This window comes from Lonchura striata, chromosome Z, assembly GCF_046129695.1.
Source record: "Lonchura striata isolate bLonStr1 chromosome Z, bLonStr1.mat, whole genome shotgun sequence".
NCBI classification, from domain to species: domain Eukaryota; kingdom Metazoa; phylum Chordata; class Aves; order Passeriformes; family Estrildidae; genus Lonchura; species Lonchura striata.
This window is the reverse complement of record NC_134642.1, coordinates 34,398,014-34,425,158: the sequence shown is the minus strand read 5'-3', so window position 1 is coordinate 34,425,158 and position 27,145 is coordinate 34,398,014. Positions and strand designations below refer to the sequence as shown.

The following is a 27,145-nucleotide window of genomic DNA, read 5'->3' as shown; positions in this document are numbered from 1 at the left end:
TTACAATACATGGTTGAATTTAGGGAAACTGTCTGGAAAGTCTTGTGTGACTAATGATCACCTTTTGATTTTTAGCTCTCTTCAATTAAAATTGCTGCAAAAATAAAGACACATAAATAGGTGTCTTCTGCTACTCTCAACAAATACTTGAGTATAAAAAGCATCAAATGCCCCCCAAATAAACAGCATCTCCTAAATCCCCATCATTCTGAAGAGTGCAGAAGAAATTAGAGAAAGTACAGGTTTCATCATTAATAATCTTGACTACTTTATTGTAGATTACTTAGAAAGAGACTGTTAGGTTTCATCACAGGATATTGGGACCATAGAATTCATGGATATTACTACAACAAATAATTACTTTTTTTTCTCCATCTTCTTTCATCTTCTATTATTTTTTGTCAAGGTGAAGGGGAAAAAAATCAATGAAAACTATGATGTGCAGACTCTGTCAACCCACAACTTCTGGTTGAAGACTATAAGTCTGGAAGGCTTTTAATATATGTAATCCTACTAGTTAGATAATATAATAAACAAGGGGTCAGAAAACATATGACAAACGTCTCAGTGCCCAGAAACTGGTGAGGAAGTGCTGCTGTGGAGCCTGCCTCCTCCGTAAGCTAAGACAGGTTTGTGTTCTCAGGTCCAGTTGAATGCTCTGAACTACAGTTTCCTTACATAAAAAATACTGTGAATGAATACCCACATACTGCATTTCCAGTGGTATTTCTTGACTGATTAGAACTGTATTATAGTCACTGATACATTATCTATATTGCCTTGTAATATGTCTCAATAGCATCATTTGTAGTCTGTTCATTAGACTAAAGTATTTGCAAATGGTATGTGCTAATCTATCAGCTATTTGGAGAGACCTCAAGCATAATAAAAAAGAATATATGAAGTCTTCCTTACCAGGACCAGAGGAGGAGCACAGATTATTGAAATATGTTCTCATTAAACACTTGTGTTCATTTAAATAAACCAAAGTTTTGTTTTTCATTAAAATATCCATGAAATATTTAAAATGAGCCTTAGAGGCATTAAGTACACCAGGTGCCCTTAACAATTACACTCTACTTGATGTTCAATTGATTTAAATAGACTAAGAAATACAATAATAACATAAGAGTGTGTAGTGGAACACAAAAGGCATAGACTATTTTTAAACAACTTGAATAAACAAGGTGCTCTATTAACATAAAAATAAAGTGTCAGCAGCATATTACTCACTGACATGTGCATTTGGCATGTTGCATTGGCTTCATGATGACACTTCCAGTGTGTCAAATATTACTATCTTTCCTTTCTAAACAAAATGTCTTAAATTCCAATTTAAAATTACGTATTAGGCTACAATGAACCTGTAATTCAATTCTGAATGCAAATTTTGCTTTAATTATTTAATCTTTGTGGACAACTGTTACCTAAAACATTGTGAAACAAATGTCAGTCAGTGCCCTAATGAAAAGTGACTGTTTGAAAATACAGAATGATGCTAAAAACATTCATTTGTAATTACAGTCCATGTTTAATGCAAATTTAATTAATTCATTTGTGAAAATCATGTGTCTTTCCCACACAAAAAGACAGTCCTCAAAAGAATATGGAAATGGGCTCAAATACAATGTACTTTCTGCTGTGAAGATTCTAAATGAAACGTTCAGTGATAGAAGTTTAAAGCTAACCTTGTTCTGAAAGTTGTAATTATCAAAACTGATCACCAGCATAGGAGTTGAACACATGTCTGAGTGATGGAGTTGTTAGTGCTGGGTTAACAGTCGGACTCAACGATTTGAAGGTCTTTTCAATCTAAGTGGTTCTATGATTCTGTGGCAGGATTTCAGCAAAAGCTGGATCAGGTTCATTTTTTGGAACACTATGAATTTCTAAAGGAGCTTGCCTGTATTGGTTTCTCATAAAACAGGGTATGCATAAGTTGTATTTTACTATTGCATTCATGGGACAGAACACTCTGCATGGGAAATTCTACATATCTGAAAGACAGCAATAAGGAAGGCTGACTTCAGGAAAATCTGAAGGAGGTGAGGTAAGTAACACAGCCCACAGGATGAGTTTTAAATAATAGGATTAACAGGCCTTTTGTAAGGATCAAGTTTTGATCCCAGCTGAGACCAGGTTCATTATTCTTATGGACTGTACTGATATGACACTGTAGGTGATAATTTTTAGCCCTCTCCTGTTGCTACATGATGTCTAAACACTTTTGTCTTTGGGAAAATAAGGACATGGGGATTTATATGTAATGTATTACATATTAATCACCCCAACATCCATGTATATGGATGTGTGGGAGATTAATCACTAGTAGCATGTATGACATTGAGCTCTTTAGTCTTTTGCTGGCCATCCTAGAAATAACTTCTGGTTTCCATTTTATACAGAAATTTTTTATATAGGAAAATTCCTCTTCTGTGAGAGTGTATACTTGTCCATTCATCATCTGTTCATTTTACATATAAATTATATTCCAGATGTTATTACCTCATATGTCACATTAACATTTGACTAGAGAAAAATCTACAGAAAAAATATGCCCACCAACAGTAAACTGTGTTGATAAAGGTAAGTTATGAGTCCAGTAGTTAGCAAGTTCACAGTTCACTGAAGGACACCAAACCAGTCGTGTCTCTGTGGACTGTATTTCTTAGCTTAGGATGTTACATTGTATAAACAGAAAATTCATACAATGAATTATTGTATGTACATCTTTGTCTTGCAAGGACACAAGTTCACTTTATTAGGTGAAGAAATTAAATTTGTATAGTACTGAATTAATGAATTCAGTACTACTTCAGCTATACAGTGTTTATATTAAAAGCAATCAAAAACAACTATCAGTTTTTATGCATTTCTTCCAAAGTTTTGTGATTTCCCATCATCTGTTAGATTAAACATTACAGGATGTAGTGAGAGGTCCTTCCAGCACAGGACAGCTGACTATCGCTTCAGTTCCTCAACAGGAAACTTGTTCTTGTCATGGACATACAGGTTGCTGTGCGTGCTGTCAGCTGTTCAGGCTGATTACTTCAGCAGCAGCGAAAGGATGGAAAATCAAAGCAATTCAAAAGCTTGGGTCAGTCAGTCTAGCAGACTTGGGAATGTTTTTTAAGAACAGGGCAGTGGATTAGAATATTGTTTATTTTGTAGAGAGCAATGAGTTACTAAACTACCGCAGACAAAACTTAAATTTCCAAGTGCTCTTTCCATCTACCCGTCTTGATAGACTTCCCAGAACCACCACGTTTAGACTATCCTTGTTTTCTAACAGCTCTTTGTAACAGCAGCTCCTGGGCGTGCTACGAAGATTGACAGTTCTTTACTTCTGTGAAGTAGCTGAAGTTGTCCACTGAGCAGAAACTAGCTAATGGGCACTTTCTTGCTGTGCCAGTCACAGCAAGGGACATTCAGCATGGGGCATTCAATTCCCAGCTTTACAACACATAGTATGAGTATCGTCGGGTTCTTTTTTCCTTTAGGAAAGGACTATATAAACATCAAGCAAGTTAAAAAAAAAAAAAAAAAAAAAATCAGTAAGTTTCTAGGCAACACATTCTTTGAGAAATTGAGTGATTTTCCAGTTCATGTTGACTTAAGAATCTCTAATATAGAAAACAGGGAGAAGCTGTTTCATATGATAGCATGTTACTTTAACATAAGCATCTGCACTTCTGTTTTCTTTTTCTTTATTAAACTCTGGAAAACATGAAATAAATGTATCTATAGTTATTCCTTATTATTAATGTGTTCTTCTTATATTTCAGTATATTATTGCTAGTATACACATTGGTAAAGCCGGACATACCATGCTTTTTTTTTATAGTTACTAAAATAACTACCACTAGGTCTTAGAATTACTCAGAATGTAGTTTGATGCAATTGAATGAATTTCAGTAATCTGTGTTCTAAAAAATTTAGTCCAGTATTTAAGAAATCCTAAAATATAGTCACTGTTCAAGAGGAACATTTCTGCAGCAAGGGAGAGAACTTAAGGAGAATGGAAAATGTAGATAATTCCTACAGCCAGATTTGTAATCTGGACTGTCCAAAAGGAAGCTATGCTAAACCTGCAGCTTTTGCCACCATGTTTACACTAAATATGGAATTGTAGAGAAGTCAGTTTGAGTTAGGAGATACAGCCTGCATGACCTCTTCATTTAAAATATGACAGCAATAATTGTCTGTTGAGTTGTTTTCAGATATCTGGGTTCATCAGTTGGAGAGAGGGTTCATAAGGCAGCCTGGACACATAACCGAATAGTTCTTGTTTTGAAGAGGGACTGAAGATGGATGATTAGAATTAAAAGCAACTTCTGTAATATCCCATCTCCAGTCTTTTATTTATTGCTTTTTAAACTAAATACCTGAACGTATTTTAAATATATGTATTTGTAAAACTAATAGGTGTTGCCCTTATTAGTCATCCTATTAAAAAAATCTAACCAGACAAATAACAAAAAACACCTGAAATTCCTCAGACAAAACCCCAAACAAAACACGTACGTTAGTTTAGATAACATATTTATTGCTTGTTTGTAGTAATTTGAAATTTCTGTCTCTGAAGACAGAGTTCTCCACATGTTCACATTTTAATTAATAGTATTTTATTTAATTTAATGTAAAAATAGCAGAAGGGATAGCAAAAATATACTTTGGGAATAATTGTTCATTTGAAAAGAACTCCTACATTTAATTGACCCAAACTTTGATAGAATTTATAGACAAATACTTATTTTAAAAACATTTATTTAGGGTTTGCCAACAACCCTGAGAGTATGTTCCTTTCTTTACCTACCTCCAAATGTGTCTTTTATGCCACTTAGCTAGGAGAAACCAGTTTCTTATCTTAATAAAAAGTGGCAAGTTACCTAGGCAGGAACTTTTTATTTTTCATCCTAACCTCTCTTTGCTTTTTTCCATGTGCAGGGACTGAAAATAACTGTGGCCAAGTTTTCATTAGTAGAACAGATAAAAGCCAGTAACAGAAACACAGAATGACTGAGGTTGGACCTCTAAGATCATCAAGTCTGACCTTTAACTGAACACCACCCTGTCAGCCAGACCCTGGCCCTGAGTGCCACATCTAGACTTAGAAATATTTCTTACATCCTGACTATTTTCCTGTGTTCTTCTAAGAAAGGTCTGAAAGACAGAAGAAAAGCTTAGGGTAATTTTATAAAATAGAAAAAAAACCTGCGTATTTTCTCTTTAGTACTATTTATAACAGAGCATCCATACATTTTTCTTCTAATTTATTGAAATGTTCTTTCTACAAAGATATCTTAAGATAGTCTATTTATTATCTTGTAAAAGCTCACAGCTTTACTGATAATAATTTCATATGCTTAAAAAAATAATAATTAAGCTAAGATTCTAAGATAATATGCCTGAGTAGAGATTTAGTTTTCATACACTGTGTCAAAGGCCAAAAGTGATTTTATGTAATTTATTTACTCTTATTTTTATTCCAATGGACGCTTACTGCCTATTGAAAAAAACCATTTAGTTCCTTATGTATTCTGTGGAATGCTCTTGTAATCTTGAGTTTGGCAAACAATAACAGTTACAATTTAAACTATTCAACCTTAATTAAAGTTGACTATAAAAATATTGTACTTCTTTTCATTAAATTATTTAAAAAAATTATCAGAGACTGTCAGTTCTGAATTAAATATTTAGATTAAATATTTAATCTAAACTCAAATATTTAGTTAGAATTTAGTTAGAATTCTACTGTGTGAAATTAAAAAATCTTCCGCTTTATCTGTGTTGACCACATTTGATTTCCCAGGCATTCTATGTAATATTCTACTTGTGTCTAGTTATATAAAGTTTAAATTAAAAATGTATACTGTTAATGAATTAGCAGAATTATAATTACAATGTATTTATGCTTTTAGATTGCAAGACTTACTACTTGTGTTATTATTATGAATACTGTAAAATTTATATTTATGTTTGCTAACTAATAAAACTCCTAAACCCAAATCAGCTTCTACCTTTTAACATAAAATACTATTATTTTCATTCTATCTTCCTAAAAATTCTCTTGCACTTCTAAAAATTACTGAGTTTGAATAGCAAGAAGTGATTCATTATTATTTTCCATATAAAATATGGTGTCAAAAGGACAACACACCAATTTATTGTCAACAAGAAATTATGCAATATTATGAAGACTATTGCATATTATGTAGCCTCAAAATGGTAGATTAGTCTGTGCCAAAAAGATATTTAATTTTTAGGCCCTCTTGCAGACATTATTTTTAGAAAAATGTTCTATACTGTTCAGCTGAAAAATGTTTTACAAATGAGTTGGCATGGAGATATGGAGATCCTGCTCCCTTAAAGCATTTAATTATGTCCCTGCTATTAAGAATACGAATAATCACACCTCAGTGGGGCTACTTATAATTAACTATCTGGATTATAGTATGAATATTGAAAGGCTTTATCCACCACTACTTTGAATAAGGAATAGCCATATGCAGTATTTTGCAAAATGTAAAATTATAAATCGTATCATATCATATCATAGTGTCCATACGTAAAGCACTTCAACAGATTTTTTTCTATTTATAATCAGAATTATACTGCAAATCTTTTAAAGTATTTTATCAAAAGGAAGCACCTAGAGTGTAACCAGAAAAAAATAAGTGGCAAAATATAATCTAAAGTGACTCAACATTTCCCATGGTATTATTTTCCACTGCACTGGTCTAAAATATACTGACAGTTACTGTTCCGAGAGGGGGAAAAGCTCCATAAATAATAGGTAGGTCAAAGAAGTTCTGTCTAATTGGCCCTCTACAAGCTGCAGCAAATGCAAGATAGAGTTTATTAGAATTTCAAGTGCAGAGGGGTAAATGTTAAACCTGCATTCAATAATTTAAGCAAAATAAAACATTTAAAATTAAAAGTATTCAATGAAGTACATATTGCAAAAAATAAACCAAAAAAGAAAAGATGCTATATAATATGTCTCTGGGACATTGTCTGGGAAGACAGCAATGAGAATCTGGTTTCTAGATAGATTTGCTAGATGAAAGATGACATGAAGCACAAATAGTGATATCTGCCTTTGAGTAAGTAAAATAAAACATGTACTTGTCTCTTATTATAATGCAACAAATAGGCCAATACAGTTTCGTATCATACACAGTAACTCTCATATATACACGTCATTTTTTTTTTTCCTAAATCACATTTATTTCTTCATGTTCAAAATATCTAGAAGTTGATAGAATAAAAATAAGCAGTATGAGTTTTATTTAGTCTAGAAAATTATTTATCTACTGACTCCAAGAGGCATGATACTATTGGGATTTTCAGTGGGGGAAAAAACAATCGGGAGCAGGATCTGCAATGGTTACATCAAATATTGGGCAGCATGAATAACTGCAGACTTATCTACTGGAATTAGGAAACTCCTTCAACTAACAAAACCTAGGACACCCAGACCTAATTAATAAAAATATGTCTGCACTTCCTAAACACTAAGTTTGGATTTCCCTAGTAGTATCACGTTCCTTCAGCTCTAACACAGTATCTGTTTAAAACAGAAAAAAAAGGGTTAAATTTCCAGGAACATATGTCTGGGCTGCTGCATGAGGGAAAGCCTGTGTAAACACAGGTGGGGAAACAGATGGAGAAAGGAAAAGATAGCAGGGAGACCAGTCTTATCTTGTGTCCTTTGTGGTTGAGAGGAATTTTGCCAGTGACTACAGAAATGAGCAGGATGAGACCACAGTGAACAATCAGGCCTCTGTCCACCAGTGAGTAACCAAATGAAGTAATGGCAGAGTCCTGAACGTGTTCCCATAAATCCTCCTTTGAATAAGCTGTGCTGAGCCATACTGGTTGGGCAGTGTGGGATTTATTCCCTTCTTTTCCTCTCTGTAGGCATGTCAGCCCCTCTCTAACACGCTAGTTTATGGAGGCAGCTCAGCAAGTGCTTATCTAAACCAGGACTACCTGTCCTCAGTCTCTTCTCTGATTCTGATTCCATAGGGCTGGCAGCTGGCAAGGCACAGGACCTCATGAAACCACTCCTGCTCTTCAAAGTCCTCTGCACTAGCTTTGGGACAGCTTAAAACTTCTATGTTTTGCAGGGGTAACTATCTCAGGCAAATTATCAATGGTTTAAATCTGCTTTTCCACTTGGTCCTCCAAGCAGGAGCCTGCCAACTGTAGCTGAGTACATGGGAACACTGTCTGACTGAATCTGGGGTGAGGGATGTGCAGAGAAGTGCAGGGTCACAAGGTATCAGGGTGCAGAAGGCCTTTCCAGGAGGGAAGGAGAAGTTGCAGGAACTGATCTTACTGTCATGACTGAAGCAGCCTTAAGACCCACACATCTGAGTAGGAGGAAGGAGATAATTGGAAAGGCTTTATTGTATTAAAGCAAACATCTCTTTAGTTTATTACACTACTGCATGTTTGATAATTAATGTCTGATTAATTATCAGAGATTTTGAATTACCAACTTATATTGGTAATTATTATGAAGTCTTTCTGAAGCAATTTACCACAGCAAAAATTAGAATATCCACACAGCAGTGGTAGTATATCAGTCTCTATCAATATGTATTGGTATAGGTAAATTAAATTAATATTAGGCTCATCAGATATGTTAATAATTCTGCTCTGTAAAGCCCCAGTAACTCGTAAACTAATCTCGTCTATAAGCAAAATACTCATAGTCTTGTGTTTTATCTCAAAAGATGTCAAAATCTTTTCATTTTGCCAATTTTGTATGTACAGTGAAGAATTAAGACACAATCTGTTCAGTAATTCCTCCTGTCACAAGATGAGCAATTTCTAATCCAATCACCTGGTACTGAGAGGAAAAGGATCAATAGGATTGAAACCTGGCAATTTCCTTCCTACCTTTTATTACTAGTTATATCATAAATGAGTTTGAACTACCAAGATATTAAAGAGGAAGACAAATGTGCACTGAGACAGAGAAAGCAAAAATGGGGGAGCTGTCATTATCCACTGCTGTGTACTTTGTATTTTCAGTATTCTACCCTGTAGATATTCAGGACCACAGACAAGATGACAAGAAAATTAAACCACTTCATAATCACAACATCCTCAATTGCTTACATTTTTCACCTGCCTCCTGATTCTTATTCTCCATCCCAGGAAGCTGAGTTCAAATGTGTTGATCTCAAGCTTTCAATTTAGCTTAACTGCAAACACTTGTGCAGTCAGGTTTTCCAACTTGCTATCCAAAAGGGATAGGTGTAAGCACCTTCCCACTCTTTTCCAGCTTCTGGAAGCTGCTCAGATCTATGCTCGCCACTTGTGTTTTCCTCCCTTTCCCATCAGTCTCATGCCCATGATGTTCCCCTGCACTGTCAGCTGCTCTGAGTCCCAATTATTTGCACCACTCACAACCTGACTCCTTACCTACAGAGTTCTCTCTCTGTTGACATCTCTCTCGCTCCCCACGCTCTTCCCTACAGTTTTGTCCTATGTGTTAACATAGTCCATAACATCCATTCATTCTCTCCTGACCTTAATCACATGTCATTTACCCTACAGGCAGCTAGAAGGAGATCATAATTCCTTCTATGGTTATATGGTCACATCCAGAGGGTACTAGTCAATGGCTCAGAATCCTGAGGGATGTAAGTGACAAATGGTGTCCCTCAGGGATCCATACTGGGACCAGTCTTGCATAGTGTCTTCATTAATAAAATAAATTAAGGAATTGAGAGCACTCTCAGCAAATTTGCAATGACAGTTGACACTCCTGAAGGATGGGATACCATCCAAAGAGACGTGGACAAGCTCGAGAAGTGGCCCTTGGGAATCTGAAGAGGTTTAACAAGGCCAGGTGCTGGTGCTGCACCCAGGTAGGAATAACCCCTGGCACCAGCCCAGGCTGGGCATGAACAGACCCAGAGCAGCCCTGCCCAGAAGGGCTTGGGGGTGCTGTGGGTGAGAGGCTGCACATGGCCCGGCCATGGCACTCACAGCCCAGAGAGCCAAACGTGTCCTGGGCTGCATCCAGAGCCCCGTGGGCAGCAGGGGAGGGAGGGGATTCTGCCCCTCTGCTCTGCTCTGCTGAGACCCGCCTGGAGAACTGCATCCAGCCCTGGGGTCTCCAAGAATAGGAAAGACTTAGACTTGTTGGAACAAATCCAGAGGAGGCCAAGATGAGGCTGGAGCACCTTTCCTATAAGGCAAGGCTGACAGAACTTTTGAACCTGGAAAAGAGAAGGCTTAGAAGTGACCTAACTGAGATCCTCTGGTAGCTGAAGGGAGTCTCCAAAAAAGAAAAAGAGTTTTTAAAAGATCATGTGGTGAAAGGACAAGGGGAAAAGGCTTCAAACTGAAACAGAATAGATTTACATTAAATACTAAGAAAAAATTCTTTACTGTGAGAGTGATTAGGAGTTGGCACAGGTTGTCCAGAGAGGTTGTGGATGCCCCATCCCTGGAAGTGTTGAAGGATGAACACTCGGGTGGAACTCTTAGCAACCTGGTCTGTTGAAAGGTGTCCATGACCATGGCAGGGGGAGAAGAAGTAGATGATGCTAACCTCCCTTTCAACCCAAGCTGTTTTATTTTTCTATGATTCTGTGGTAATTTCTATTTAGGGGAACCTTATTTCTTCACTATGAAAACTGTGTCAGTGTCAGTGTGAGAAGTTTCTCTTGTACAAGGAAAAGATGTACCTACTGCTATGCTGATAGTGTCAGCAATCCCATTTCTAATAATGGGGAACTAGAAGCAAAACTTCTAATAATGGGGAACTATTAGCAAAATTAAGGAGGACATAAAAAATCCAAAAATATTTTAAAAGTATAAGATATAGTTCAATTAAAATAAATAAAATAAAGGCCACTATAGAGTAATAAAATCCCATGATTCTTCACTGGTAACTGTGGCTTACATAATTTCACTGATGTAGAATTGCCTATATAACTGCACAGGATAGTGAAAAGTAGTTTAATGTATTCTTTAGTACCAGAAGCTGCTTTCAAATTCCTACTAGCACTTGGAGGAGATATGTAGGATGATAATGTCCTTCAACCAGAAGTCTGAAAAAAACCCACTTAATGGGATGAAAATGAGCATCCTGTACACTGCTGGGTTAAAAATTGCTCCTGCACACAAACTTCAAGAAGATTACATTAATGAACACACATGAAGGTCAAGGGACATAATGCTCTTCCCACAGAAATACCAAGGAATAAACCACAAGATCTTTGTGGTTACAGTATTGTATTTACTCCTCCCCACAAAAGGAGACACCAGTGAGCACTGGTGAGAAAGGAGGCAGACAGTAATCAAGCCCAGGTCTTTCTATTGCCATCACTTTGAATATCCCTCAAAAATGAACTGAGAGCATACAGCAGAGGTATAGTCTGATTCATCTATTCTACTGGTGGCTATCCAGGCATATTCTTTTCGAGAAGAATTACCAACTAACTAAGGTTGGTAAGGTTTATTTGGTTTCCTATTAGACTGGATCTGTTTTTAATTAAAAACAAAGATCAAGCAAGAGAATTTAAATGTTCAACATCAGTCCTCAAATCTCAAAATATTTCCTCTTTTTTACTGCAACTTTTGGTTTTCCAGCCTTTCATTCTCCCAACAGTTTCCATTCAAGTCACTCCCAAATACTTGTGATTAGGCTTTGGTTCCTCTTAAATCTTGGCTTTCACACTAATCTCCAGTTCTCCCACAACTTAAGGGTTCTTGTTTTTTACTGCTAAGTTTCTTTTACCTGAATTTTTTTCCTGATACAATGTTGTTAGTACAGAAATATTTTACATATGAAGAGGTTGATTTTCCAAATCCAAGGCAAGATGCTGGTGAAAACTTTCATTATTCTGAAGGTGAGCCTGCAAATCTCTCCAGAGTCAAGGTCCCCAGGTAATTCAACTCTGGGATATACCTGACACACAGAAATTAGCATCTCTGAGCTGGGATGTGGAACTTTCAAAACATAAGACGTTTAAAAATTAAAAAATGTTCTGTTTAGGCATGGCACTCTGTCACCTGTGTGCCCTGTACTTGCTTTTGGGAGCTCGGGTGTTGATATTGATGTATTGTATTAGACCTGGCAGCTATACAGATTGGTTGTTACAAGTAGCATCTTAAACATAGTGTCAGCTACAGATTTATCATGTGTCCTTTAAGCAAAAAAGTGGCTATTGGTCTTAGGATTTGAATGCAGCCCTGACCTTTCAGTTTATTATCTTATCACTATGCAATATTCCTTCTGTCTGCTTTGGTTAGGAAGCTTTACTCAGATTCTGATACATACTTCAGGGAAAGTGGGTATTCTCCAGAGAGATGAGAATTTTAGAACTGTTTTTTATTTTCTGCTTTGACAATCCAAACCAAGATATTTTATTTGCAGCTTGTTTTCTCTCTTTTCAGCTGCAGTCATAGAATTATAAAATCATAGGATGGTTTTAATTATAAATAAAATCACAGAATGGTTTTAATTATAAGGGGCCTTAAGGATTATCTAGTTCCAATGCCCTTGTCATGGATGCCATTCACTAGATCAGGTTGCTCAGGGACCAATCCAGACTGGTCTCAAACATATCTGTGGATAGGGCATCCACAGCTTCTCTGATCCAGACAGGTCTTTAATCTCCCCAGCTGGAAATACAGTTCTGGAAATTCACAATATATAGTGTTTTGCTACAATAGGTCTGAGCCACACCACTCTGGATCTTGAGGCATTTCCTCTCTCAGGTTCTCTCTCCCAGTGCACTTGTCTTTTTTCACCTCTCCTCACCCCTCCATGCTACAGCAGCAACTATTACCTTCTGCTTGCCCCAGCAGGCTCTGGATGCATTACCACCCATTTTTGCAACACCTGTCTCATCCCAGCTGCAGTTTCGATGAGCAAAAGTGCTTTGGTATGTAGAGTAATAAGTTCCTGTAGTGTCTGGATATTGCAAGTAGCTTATTTTTTTGTCTGCATTCCTGTTAAGAAGGGTAGCAGTTGAATTGGATGAGCTAAATAGTTGTTTGCACTGCAACAACAGGCTGACAGTTATGTAAAATACTTTTCATGTGCAATCTCCTCTGATCCTCTGCTGGTTCAGAGCAGTATTATGGCCAGATTCCGCACGCAGGCTCTTGCAAACTCATTTTCATAAACTAGGGCACTGCTAAGCATAGAGGAGACCAAGACCAAGGTTACTCTGTTTCTTCATCCTCAGCATTTACCTTTTCCTCCTGCTTAATCTCCTGTCTTCAGCATCTACAGTTTAATCCTGTGGGATAAGCACAAGACCTCTTTACCAAAGTGCTTCTACAAATACTGGTGATACAAATCACCTTGCAAAGGCTACTTCAAAGTGACAAGGTCTTCTGGCCAGATCAGTAGGAGTTGCTTTAGCGTATTATGCTAAAATGGGATTAGTTAAGTAACTCTACAGCCCAATTGAAACGCTGAGCCCAATTCACTTTTCTTAGCTTCCCCCTTCTGTATACCATCTAAATGGCACTGATTAGGCTTTCAACTGAGCATTTTCTGAAAGGCATTCAGGTCAGTTATGGGATCATTCATGGAATTCAACAGCAAATTATACAATGACCAGCTAACTGTAACTCTCGTGGGCAGCAGTGGTACACACACAAATAATCAAGCAGCTTCTGAAAACCAGCCTTTGTGCTGCTATTGGAAGCAGACACCTATTCTATTGCACAAAGACAATTTACAGTCACAGGGAACAGCTATTTTGTACCATCAATTATTATATACAAGAAAATTGTGTTCATCAAGATATACATATTCAGATGCCTTCAACTAAACAAATAACTATTTTTCATTAGGATTACCAGATTAATTTAATTAGGATTAAAATTAATGCCTGATTTTTATTAATATGCATCTGTTAGACAGCTACCTAGTCAGATACAAAGTCCACTTTCTCATGGTATATATTGTCAGGATAAACATTGATGTGTGCTAAAATTCAGTGAAAAAGCACTAACAACATGTTGAAATATTAATGAATTACAAAATATCCCATGTAAATAATGCTTCACTATTCATTGCTAATTTTGCAATTCTTCCTATGATTTTTACCTTTGGATTAATGATTCAAAAAATTGTATTATTTTTTAAAGATTAAACCTGTCAATTTTACCTTTAAAAAGCTATAAACTTACTATGCAAATTATTATATTTATATTTAAATATTTTATGTTAAATAACAGTTATCTTAATTCAAAATAACTTCAAAATTCTAGAAGGTCATTCTGCATTTGTAATAGCTGTCCTCGCAACAGTAAGTAGACTGAATATTTTGCTCAGAAATATTTTGTAAATTTCACTGTGGTTTGAATTGTCTAGGCAAGCAAATCTTAGTTAACTTATTCAAAAGTCTCTTTTTATCTTTTATCTGTATCTTTATCTTTTTATCTGTTATCGGTACGTGTTTTGTTCCAGTGCATTCACTCCAGTGTTATCATTATTCCTACTCACCTCCAAAGTAAGAGCCATCTGTCAGCTTCAGCTCCTTGTTGGACTTGGTGATGACACCAGCAACACCATGTTGAATGAAATACATCTTCTTACCCACAGCCCCTTCTCGGATAATATAATCTCCAGGTTGGAACACCTCAAATCTCAGTTTGCTTAGCATGGCAGTCACAAAATTTGGGTCTGCATTAGCAAAAAGAGGCATTGTAGCCACCAGCTTCCGACAGTTGAAGTTGACAATCTCCTAAATGGGATGAAAACATCATGATAATAATGGTCAATAAATATGTTCAATATGATGAGCTTTTAAAAAAACACATTCTGCTTTCTTTATAAAGAATTTCTTTTTGCTCATATTGGACTTTTCTGTGTCTCTGTGCTCACTTTATACCACATTTTCATCAGTTTCTAGTGAAGTGAAACAAAAGTGCAGTCTGACTTGTATTTCTAAGGTTAAAGATTGTCATAATCTGGTGACTTTTCACGTGTTATTTATTATTCCCATTGGAGTTTAAGGGGACAATCTGACAGAAAGGTAAAAATTAAATAGGAATTACAATGCTTGACAACCAGATTGGCTGTTGCAATAACTACATTAAGTGATGAAATTATGCAAGCCCTGTGTTTCCAAATATTACTCGAGTAACATCTTTCTGTTTTAAAAATATCCAGTGGTAATATAAATATATATTACAGTTAGCTAGTTGAAATCAACAGGAAAATTTCCTGCACAGTTTCTAATTAATTTTATAAACACACAAAAATAAATTTCTGCCTTTTAAAGAGATGTGTATAAAGCAGGCCCCTATATGCAGAAAGAACTGCTATTTTCCTAGGGCCTTAAGAAATTCTCCTACTAAGGAGAAACTGTATTCATATTTACAGAGCACACTATGAGCTCATCTGCATGAAAAGATTAGTACCAAAAAAACCTGTAAATGTCATACTTGCTTTAAATAAATAAAGAACAAAACCAAACCCTATAAAAGTTTATGAAATATTTTTGAGCTCATTCTTGCCTTACATTGTGTTGGGAAATTAACATGGTCAGTTGCCATTACAGATTTAACATTATATTGAAAAACTGAGACTAATCAGTATTGCACACAGAGAGGGGCTCAGGCAGGCTACATGTACTGTGGTAGCAAACCCAACATGGCAGGAAGAGCAAATATAATCATCTGTGTATAAATGCAGACAAAATAAATAAAAGAAAAATACAGCCAGCAGTCACTTAACTGCTTTGCAAAACTAAATATGCCTTTATTGTCCGTGGAGTACCCCTAGCATTTCTTAAACTAAGACTTCAAGATTGATGTTAAGGAGACACTCCACCCTCCAGTGCTCTCATTCCCATTACTGAATTCCTGCTGGAAGTGGCTCTTTCAACTTCCCATGCATCTACTGTCTCATATTATCTCATATATATCACACAGACAACCCTGAGCATGAAACTCAGATATAATTATCCAGAGATCACACAAATTCTTTTCCTCTCCCTGTCCCACAGTGTAATATCCTGCTTGTAGACATGCTGGGGAAGTTCAAGTCATTTTCCAACATAAGCAACAAAACCACAGTGTGTTCTTCAAATCTACCACAGTTCCCCTGCATCTGGGAAAGATGTCGGAATTCCCCTCTGAAGGGAAGACATTTGCTACTGAAGCAATGCACAGGCAAATGCACTAAGAGTGAGAAGAGTGAAGAAACAACCATCTTTTCCTGAGCAATCACATCCTTTTCAAATAAATCTAGTGGGATTTAGAAAAGTAAATTTGAGCAAAATATCTCATCAGGCACCCTAAAAACTAGTTTCCCATGTAAAAAAGACATGGTAAATTTGATGCAGGATATCTTCTATTTGCCTGAATCCAAAAATTATCTCAAGTAACAGCATGTGGACTGCCAAACTGGTGACATTCAAATCTGTCAGTAGGTCAAGAGGGGTAATGCCAAGATACCCTCTAAGTATATTTTTTACGAGGCAATAAGTATTGTAATGAGATTCCAACTGTCTGTCTTTCTAAAGTATGAGGAGAAGCTTGTTTTCCTTCTTGTTTAAACTCAGTATTTATTAGTAAGGCTCCTGCCATCACCTTCCTCCCAAAGGAAAGTTATTTGCTTCTCCCACTGCTAGTAGTGTGGCAGCATCCCATGAGGAGCCCCAGACTACATCTGCTCCCCATGAGACTGCCTCGCTGCCATCTCCACTGATGCTGGCAACAACTATTACTTCTCTTGTCTTGCTCAGGGACTTTTCAGAAGGTTTGCTGCTTGTTTTCTACTTCTGAAAGTGAATAGCTTGTCTTGCATGTCCAGGAGGCAGAGAAAGGAAATTACTAAAGAAAACAAAAATTGACTGGAAATTATATAGAAGCTGGTGGGGAAGCATAGAAAAGGCTGGCAGAGTAGAAAGTTCAGCTCCAGTCAAAATTAGGAAGAAAGAGTAAAGTAGATTTAGGTGGAATAGTACTATGAAAGAGAGAATGGGAGAAAACAAAAAGAAGGAACATTAAGGCCTAGAAAAAAATAAACAGGAAAAAAAAAAGAAGGCAAGAAGCTTGACTTTAAAAACAGGTTGAGAAATGAAAATTACTGAAAAGTGAGAACACAGGAACACAAAACCTGGAGAATAGTTGTCTGGAGTGAAAGCTGAAAAGTAGGGTAGATGAAATAAACAAAAGGGAAATTGGAAAAAAAAAAAAAGAGAAGTTGTCCCTAACATATCTTTAACAGTATGATAGGAGACATTATGATATATAGAGAGGGGAGAATTGAGACCTGAATGACTCCTTTGTGTAGACCCAGTCCTACCCACTGAGAGAGGAATTCACCACATCTTAGAAATTCCAACAAAACATACTCTTGAAAGAGGATTTTCACCCATGGAATCTTATGCCATGGCTCAATCTTCTGCCAAATTTTCTCTCACATTATGTAATCTGTATCTGGATATACCCATGTATACACACACATTATCCTGCTCAGCCTGAGTTGCCTAATGAAGGTACCAACATAGCTACAAAACTACCCTGCTGAGGTAATTTCAGCTGTTATTCCTAGTAATGCATTCATTTTGTTGATTAGTTTTCTGTGAAAGTTTGCACTAAAGTACAAACTTCCCTTATTTAAGATGTTAGAAGGTGGAAAATTACTGAGGGAGAGAGAAATGTGTCATTTTAAGTGCTTTGTTTTTCTTTAAAGTGTTCTTTTATTTAAATATGAGATCATTCAGAGCAAGTAAAATACATTTCCCTGAATCTTAATCACAGGCAGTTCTGCAATTTCAAGTTCTTGTGTATTACTTTAAATATCATCCTGGGGAGAAAGAAACAGTAAAGATTATGAAAGTATTTTATAAAACTCAGAAAATACTAGGAGAAAAAGTTCCGTGTTTTAAAAGAGAGGTAACAAAAAAACAGACAAATTAAGAGTTGACATTTTGTACAGAGAAAAATCTTTCACTCTTATTTTTCTTTTGATTCTTTGGAGCTAGATTGGAACCAGACTATGGTGACCAATATAATATCTTCATTAAATGACATTTTGTCTTACCTCTACTTGAAGAAAATACCAAATGAAGCCTGAGGAAAGAATCAGGGAAGACAATACCAAATGAAGCTTGAAGAAGGGATTAGGAATGCATTATATATAATGGTTAAAGAGCAAGAATGAATCAGACCTAGATGGAGCAAGTGTTGATCTATTACAATTGCTGGTCTCTTACATAAGAATTAAGAGATGCAATGGTCTCCTTTATATAAGAGATTGGTTAGGTAATTACACTGGCTTCTGCTCCTTTGTAGCATATTGGATTTATTACTCATCTTGACCTTTCTAGATTTTTTTTTCCAAACTGATGTTAAAGCATCAGATATTATCATTTTGTATGGGTGCAATATTTCTTGATGGCTTCTCTGAAGTATCTCAAGATATTACAGAAGCAGTCACAAGGCTGTTCCAGCTGTGACTGGAGTTCTCTGATGACATCTCTAAAAGTTTTTAGGACCTCTTTTCCAGAAGATTTTTAGATGGATTGTAGTGCTTTTAAAAAGCATTACAAAGTTCCATTAAAAAGGAAAACGTTCTTGAAAGATCTATTTGCCTGTAAAGTTCTTTACTTTTTCTCAGTAATCCAGTTGAGCTAATAAAAGGTACTACTTCAAACAAGAAAGTAAGTTCTTCTTATGTGTAGGCCATTTGGAGTAATGGCTTAACTTAGCTTTATTAGGAGACTTCCATATACTATTGCAAAAACCTAGTGTATAAGTGTAACACCTTTTCTTTTTCTGAGTGCTCCTTTACATTTTGCTTTCAAAGGATGTAAAACTAAATCAGTCTTAATTTCCTGATCATTGAAAGGAAAAAATCACTTTACTGAGAAAACTATTCTTCCCCTTAGAAATAATTTATAAATGCAAAATTACTGACCCATCATTAAGAGGGAACCACAGGAAAAGGAATTATATTTAGAGATTTGGGTTAGTTTGAGCAGTTTAGATATATTTAAATCCAGTTCTAAGGAGCTATATTCTGTACATGTTCATGATTTCCTGTAATTTTTTAACCCATTTGTCAATTATAGTTGAGTTTGGCAGAAAGGAGGCATCTCACTGATACTAAGTTCTCACAGGTTTTATGACAGCAGGCAGTCAGGAGGACTGGGATTAGTACCCCACTGAGGGAATGACTACATCATTATCTAACAACTTGTTAAATGCCAGAAAATCTACATGTGGCCATGAGATGCAATATTCTTCATTTCTGGTGCACCTGAAGTTGTTCAAATTGCTTTGACACATTCTGTTTTATGATCCCTATGAAGTGTATGACTTAAAAATAAATTTTGCTCAGAGGTCTTTCATGTAAGGAGCAAGAACTATGTATATTTTGTCTCTTTGAATGGGATTGCCTCAACTTTCCATTTTTCAATTACATTGATACATTTCAACATAGGTACTACGCTTAAATTTTACTTAAAACATGGTAAGTCTTCCACTGTATGTTTAGAATTGTGTCAAGAAACACTATTCTTTTTCCTTTAGGACCTTGCATTTTATCATTTTGTCAATATAACTGGATATTCCTTGTGTCTGTCTTAGAAGAGCTCCCTGTGTAGCCACTATGGTTATATATTTTAAAGCCCATGAATGCTCTGGTCTGAGGTGGCCAACTTATCTGAGCTACAGACAAGTCATAAAACCTGAAAAAACCTCTGATCTCTTAGACAAAGAGAGTCCATGGGATTTCAATTGCCTTGAAAACCAGTGACCAGCCAGTCTATTTACATTTTCAAAGCCCTTCAGTTACCAAGACTCCCAGTATATACCTAGATAAGGCATATCCACATGCAGAAAATTTGCCGTCCAGCTGTGAGATAAACTTAGGCATAAGGAAGGAAGGAATACATAGGTTTTGCAGCAAAACAATGAATGAAATTCTGGTTCTACTAGGACTAAAAGGACTGAGTTAAAGCAGGGTTTTTTTTTTTTTCTTTCTAGCTATTTTCAACTCAGATTAAGACAAGGCAACCCTAAACAGAGCATATGGTAGCTGGTATTGCTGTCTTCTAACAGAAAACAATATTTTTTTTTGCATTTGCAATCAGGAGGGATGAAGATTTGACCAATTATATTTTCTTGGCTTTGTTGATTAAATGTTGGCCTTCTGCATACTTTTCTGTCATTCCCTCCTTGATTAGAATTTTTTGTTTGACTCTTTATATGCATTTTTGATGCCTCAGTATTATTATTGCATTAAATTCAAATGCAGACAGAATAATCCTTTTGAGGCAATATGGTTCAACCAAACCTCCAATAAAGGCATTCTGATGAAAGATATCCATCTTTTTCCCAGCTTGTTAATTGATTTAATGGAGCTTAAGAGAAACCAGTCCTGTGCATCTCAAGCTCCTCTTTGGATTGTCCATTAAATTTAGAAGATTAGAAAAGAGAAAAAGAAAGAAAAAAGACACTATCTATGCACTCATATTCATCCAACTGCTTATCCATTTTCTAACTATTTTTAAAATGAATTTATCTTTCATCTTCTTCAGTGTTCTGACATGTTAAATGCTGCTTAAGTTTGTTTTCCAGCTGGAAAAAGGACGAGAGGCTTTAAAATGGGAACAGCAATACAGCCAATGTTTTAAGGTAGTCTGTAAAAGAGAGATAGCCAGTCTAATTTCGAAACCCTGTAAAGTCCTGATAATTGAGATAAGTAGTTAAATTTGGTTCATCTGACCAGTCTCTACTTCTTGAAGGTCTTTGAACTGTTTTGCTGAACAAATTTTCTCTGTGTATGCTTTTTGGAATAAACAGCCACAGTTTATTACAGAATGTAATGTGGAATTAGTGCTGTACCATAAGAGCAGTTGCTGTAGAGACTGCTCTGTCTTATTAACTGAATAAATAAACTGCAATTTGCAAAAGTATTTAACAATCACTATTTCAGTTTTCTGCCCCTGAGTAACTAAATATCTTCATTCCCATTTGTATGTGTGTACACTGGAATGTTATACTTGTTAATCCTATACAGTATTTAAAAAAATAATATCTGGGTGTGGGGGGGTTTAATTAAGGCTGCAATATTTTTTAGGAGGAATTTTAAATTTAAATTGTAATTGCCCACTATGCCAATGAGAATACAGATTTAAACACATGTGCTTTAACACTGTAGCAGAAAATGAATACTAAGATATGTGAAGTTGAAAAAATCCTATCAGTACCGATACCCTATTAGTATCCATGTGATTATGCATATTTTGTGTTGGTACATGGAAAAGTGGCACAAATTAGACTTCATGTTTGTTTCACAATGAATGAAGCACCTTTCATGTTTTTCTAACCACTTTCAGTGATTAAGAAAGAGGAGAAAGTTTTGCTAATAATTACAAAACCCTGTCCAGTTTGCTTGCTCACAGGTTAGTCCCTACTGCACCACTGCTTCTCTGCTGTCTTTGGAGCTTCCAGTCACCTCCTCCAGCTGGTGATCTGGTTCAATGGTTCTGGAAACCATTTTCACTACTACACTTTTGTACTGAAACCCCACTTGCCATCATCAATCAATATGCAGTTAACCTTCTATGTCATCTGTGTATTTTTTAATACTATATACTCAAAAAAAAAAAAAAATCAACAACAAAAAAAAACAACCAGTTCAATTGCTACTTACAGCTTTGCTCAATTAAGACTACTTCTTGTGAAGTCAGTAAGATTTCACCTGATCTCCACAAAAAAAGGGGGTTTGTTTTAGAATAGTGCTGGAAAGAGTGCTGCTGTTCTCAGGACAGTGCTTGATTCACCTGATAGCAATGTATAGTAGTTATACTTGAGAGAAAGAAAAAGAGGACAGTGGAGCTTCACAAAGGCAGCCTGAATTGTATTTGTGTGAATTATTCAGTAAAATATATTGATTGGGGTGCTTTCTTGTTTAAAACATACAGTTAGAATTTAGGATAGCTTGCAGGGTTTCTCTCACTTGAGAAAGGGAAGACCATGCATAGAATAACTTGTGGATGAAAGCAAGGAGGATGAAATCTGTGTTTGAAGCTCTCAGAGGTTACTGAGGGCTAGAACAAAGTTTGAAGAAAAGGCTAGGTGGTAGGAAAACATAAACATGCCTTAGAAGAAATGGAAAGCTATGGTTTGGATACACATTTTTGTGTTGTTTCTGAGTTACTCTTGTTTGATCAAGTTCAGAAACGGAAGCTGTGAATGTGTCTATAGAAAGTTTACTGTGTGCTCTGAAACAGGCAAGTAATTCCTTCTGCCATTCCAACTCTCCCTCTGTCCTCTCCTCCTTTCTTCTGTCCCGCATGTACTGTAACCCAAATGGCCAAAACGGAACAAGTTCTGAAGAGAATGTTCTTTATCTACACCCTATGTGTATGGTTTAGTTGACACAGTTGCAACAACAACCAGGAAAACAGTTATTTAAAAATCAGTGGTGATTTGTTCACTGAGTTATTTTACAGCTTTTGAGCAGCTCTGGATGAAAAATACTGTTATCTTGTTAATTGCTAGGTTAACACTTTTATAATGAATTAAAAGCCCATTGGTTCAAATGCTGTCTCTATGAATTTATTAAGTGGCTTACATTAAAACTTTCTGATTATACTGGATAAATCCCAGTTAGCTGAACTTGAAATATTCACACTGAAATTGTGTTTAAGTATATTTCAGTTTGCATCTAATTTGATTTGTAACTGCTCAATGAAGGCCTACTTTATATTAGGTGCAAGAAATATCAAACTCTTAGCTCTACCTAACACAAAAAATTTAGACATTGTTAGACCATGTATATTTCACATTTTAAAGTGGGGAAAAAGAGATTTTATAATGACAGAATTATTTACATTTCTTAGGTAAATGTGTGGCAGGACCCTGAATGCCTGTATGTATATGTGCTAGAATATTTACAATACCAGCTACAGAGGTACACGTCTATATATAACAGAAGGATATAAAAAGAAAGATAAGGAGGATGCACAATCCCTTTCTAATTCTGAACTCGGCCTTCGTCACTACTTTGCAATGTGAACTGGGGCAAGCTAATTGCATACCATTTGAATTTGCCTTCTAAAGGAAACTACTGGCAAGGATGCTGGAATGGTATCAGGTGCAAAGGCTCAGCGATCTTATGTTGTGAGTAGCAGCTTGCAATATAAGTGTAAGAAGCCCACGACCCACATTCAGGCTGCTGCACCAGAGCCCCAGCATGCAGAAGTAGAAAAATACTGAAAGTGCTGATTTTAGAATCCTGGTTTACAGTGAAACATGAGGATGATGCTCATTTGTAAGGATAAGACACAGGAAGCTGGCTTCAGAAAAGTTATCAGCAGGTCATAAAAATGGAGATTAATTTTCTGGGAATAATTTAGTAGGGTGTCAGCCAGACAGCCCTCAAGACAGAATTTACTTGAGAGTATCACTTTGGCTAATATTGGTAGCTTCAGGGAAAAGAGATGAATAAATGGCAAGGAAGTTGTAAAGAGTGGAAAAAATTTGAGGAGGGCAAATGGTGACAGCAGAAACAGCCTCAATAGCAGATCATGTGGAGCAATGAGAAGGCAATCTGGCAGGAGTAGACAAGTCAATGTGTATTAGTAATAACAGCTAGATTAAAAGTAATGGATCAGACTTTAAGCATCCAGTAAGCAGACACACTAAATAATGGCATGGCATTGGAATAACAGAGTCACTTTACAACTAGGAGCCAAATCACAGTCAAGACTTGGATCAAGGATGCATCAGGATCCTCAACATTTTTATGTTCTGAAAACTCTTATTCTATAGAACATGGAGAAGAGGCAGCTATATTAATAATAAACAAGAAACCAGAGGAGATATCTACAGCCTTCTCCTGTCCACATTTATTGCTGTTGCTCTGTTTTGCTCTCTGAATGCCATCAGTGAGGCCTTAAATACTTATGCTTGTGCTTCCACTCCAGGATTGGACATGCATTAAAAGCAAAGGGGTTGGATGACAGCAGGGCACTCAGGAACTGCCATTAGCAACTGTGCATGAGCCCAGGCAGCCACGGGATGCAGTTCTTTACATAATTTTAACATTCTTTTTCAAAACAATTTCAGTTAATCTGCTTGCCCAAAGCTTAAAATTTATTTAACTATTAGTAGCATTTAATTAATTATAGATATAATTCAATTGCTCACTTAGTGAATTAAACATAGGCTGAGGTTTATTTCCATAAGAAATATATTCCTATAATTTACTCAGAAAGTTCTTCAAATTATCTTTACACTATAACCTAATTTCTACTTTTATGAATAAATTTATCTGCATTGATTTTATATCATAGGAGGACCCCTAAACCTGTTGTAATTACAATTAATTTTAAGGTAATATATTATAAATATAGTCTGGTGGCATAGGAAATAAGTGCTGAAATATATGGCAACAGCAGAAAAAGAGAGACCATATCAGAGTACCTAGTGCAATATATGCACTTAGCACTTTGCAAAGATATCAATAGAGTTTTACACAGCATTCTTCTCACACAGACATCCCGGACATGTGTTTGCATGTATGTGTCAGAATATATGTATATAGGTGTGTATGTATGTGTATAGACATATACACATATATGCTTATATATGCTCTCCCACACATGTATTTATATGTGTACAGGACATACCTCTATGTCTTGTACATTAGAGGAAAAAAAAAATCAAAGTGTAACTAATTAATGTGTCCCATTAGAACTATATTTCAAATTAGATTTAGTTATCTTATTTAGAGGTTGATACAACTCACGGAAGAGTGTATGCTTGTATGACCCAAGTTATAATCTCCAAGCAAAGAGGTGAGAGGAAAGAAGATTCTGCTTCAAGTCCCAATTATGTTCTTTGGAAATGAAATGTCCTGATGTTCTATATTCTGCAAGGACACATGATCTGTATCTATTTTCAGCGAACATCTTCTCACATGGTGGCCTAAAAATAGGCCAGCCATGAACTTTAAATAATGGCTCAGGAAGTGTATTAACCTCTTTCTCACATTCTAAGTTTGTCCCATTGCTGTAAGTATCAATATTATGGAGAACGTATCTGGTGTTAGAGAATGACAAAGCAAGCTACATACACTCCATTTCTGCTTCTCTGCAGATGTCTTTGCCTCTTAATTCCCTTCAAGGTCTGTTATATAAATTAAGCTGTCCACACACAGTACTGACAGCATTTCTCTTCTTGCAAGTAGTGAATCTGTTTTATGCCAGGTGCTAAAAAGCATGAACTATTTCATTTCCAACCCTGCAGGGTGGGAGACTTTCTACTCTTGGTGAAAACTTGTATTTTCATAAATACACAAGTGTTTATTCAATGTGTGGCAATGATTGTTACATTGAGTTTCCGTATTTTTGTTTTGGGAACTGTGGAAAACCATATTACCTGCATTTCCCAAATAATCTCTTACAACTCCCATAGCATAATGCAAATTTTTCAAATGCTTGTCAATAATTCTGATATTTTCTTACTTTTTTGACAGACACAGATACATTGTTGCTTCCTGATTTTCAATTTAGTAGAAAGAAAAAATCCTCACTATGAAGTAAACTTAATTTTTTAATACATGTAAGGGATAATCATGAGATCACAAAAATAATAGTTTTCAGTTGCACAGTGATCTAATGACGGCCCTACAGGCTAAAGTGAAACTGCTAATTACAAAGAATGTGACTTTTCTTTAAATAGATACGTTTACCACAAGGTGTTAATTTTATCCACAGAATATTTTGGTCGTGTAGCAGTCATCCCATTGCTTCAGTGAGTGCACAAACATGCAATGATCAGTTCATAAACTTGCAACAGTTCATGTTTTAGGGCACCTCATTTGTATCCTTTCCATCAAGCATGGAATTCTTTTGCTTTTCACAAGTGAGGGAAAAGGAAAATGGATTTATTGAGAAGAAAATTAACATAGACTCCACAGAACAACCTAGGGGATTAAAATCCTTTTCAGGGACCTCCTTGCCTGTCAGTACACTACTACTGCCAAAGCTGGCTTAAGATCCACTGCTACTACTGAGCCAGCACTGTTGCAAAGGTATTGTGAAAGAGGCGGTGGGGACAGATAAAAATATTGCCTTGAACTCAGTCCAGGAGCTACCAGGAAGTCTGTACCTGTACTCAAAGTGTCAGACACCACATTTTGCTCCAGCTTTTAGTTTCACTCATCTCTGAGACTCTCATTAATCACTAGAAGTATCTATTAAGTTCTTTCAGCGTTAGACACTTATCTTTAAATGAAACAAGTGTAATTCAACACCTTGTGCATCCATATCTATGTTATATTTCATTATCTGTCTATTTGTAATAATTTTGAAAATTTTAATTCCATTTGCATTTAATCCCTTACATAAAAAATATTCATCAAACGAGATTAGATTTTGAAAAGATTTTTTCAGACCTGCAAAGGAGATTCCAAATTTTTCACATACCAAAAAAATTTCAGTATTTCAAATTTGACTTACCCACAGTAAAAATACTGGCAAAAATATTTTAATAATTTGCTTATAGCATCTTCTAAATAACAATTACAATACTAAAGTACAGATTAGGCAGAATTTTGTGTAGCTTTCAAAGTAATGTACAATTAGTTTGCTCAAGTAGCACTAGGATGGAAGTAAAACAATGATTTAGCATTACCTTGAGGTACAAAATTTAACTTGGATTATTTCCCACAGGTTTAACTAGGTTAACCTTCCTAAATAATTGGCGTATCAACAGGAAATTAATTTCATAAATGTGCCTTCAGAACAGATCTGGTGCTCTGTTGTTTTTTGCTCTCCTTGTCTTTGCCTTTGAGATCACATGCTTTTAAAAGCAGCTACAGATTTATGCATGGGAAGTGCTGTCCTTCTGTATGCTGTTACTACCATAATGTGCAACTGAGTGCATAAAAATAGGCACATGCATTTGCTTCTGCATCAAACAGTTCATGGTGTATTTATTTCCTCTTGCTGGAGGTGAGTCACTCTAATCTTTATTTGTGGTGACTTTCATGGACAGTGGCACATTAAAAGGGTGCCCCCTCAACACAGTACCTTTCGTATTACATGCCCCCCACAGCATTTTTACTGGTTCCAAACAAATGTGCTTCAAAAGCCTTTAGCCTGCTTTCTGAATTTAAATTCCA

At 36.0% G+C, this 27,145-nt stretch overlaps 1 protein-coding gene across 1 annotated transcript in view; it reads right to left on the bottom strand.

The window, feature by feature from the left end:
- HCN1 (hyperpolarization activated cyclic nucleotide gated potassium channel 1) overlaps window positions 1–27,145 on the bottom strand; it is a 191,503-nt gene that overhangs the window by 7,020 nt on the left and 157,338 nt on the right. Inside the window, exon 6 of the mRNA XM_021553855.3 lies at window positions 14,495–14,735. Within this exon, the coding sequence (XP_021409530.1) occupies window positions 14,495–14,735 (241 nt within the window). The remainder of the gene's footprint in view (window positions 1–14,494; window positions 14,736–27,145) is intronic.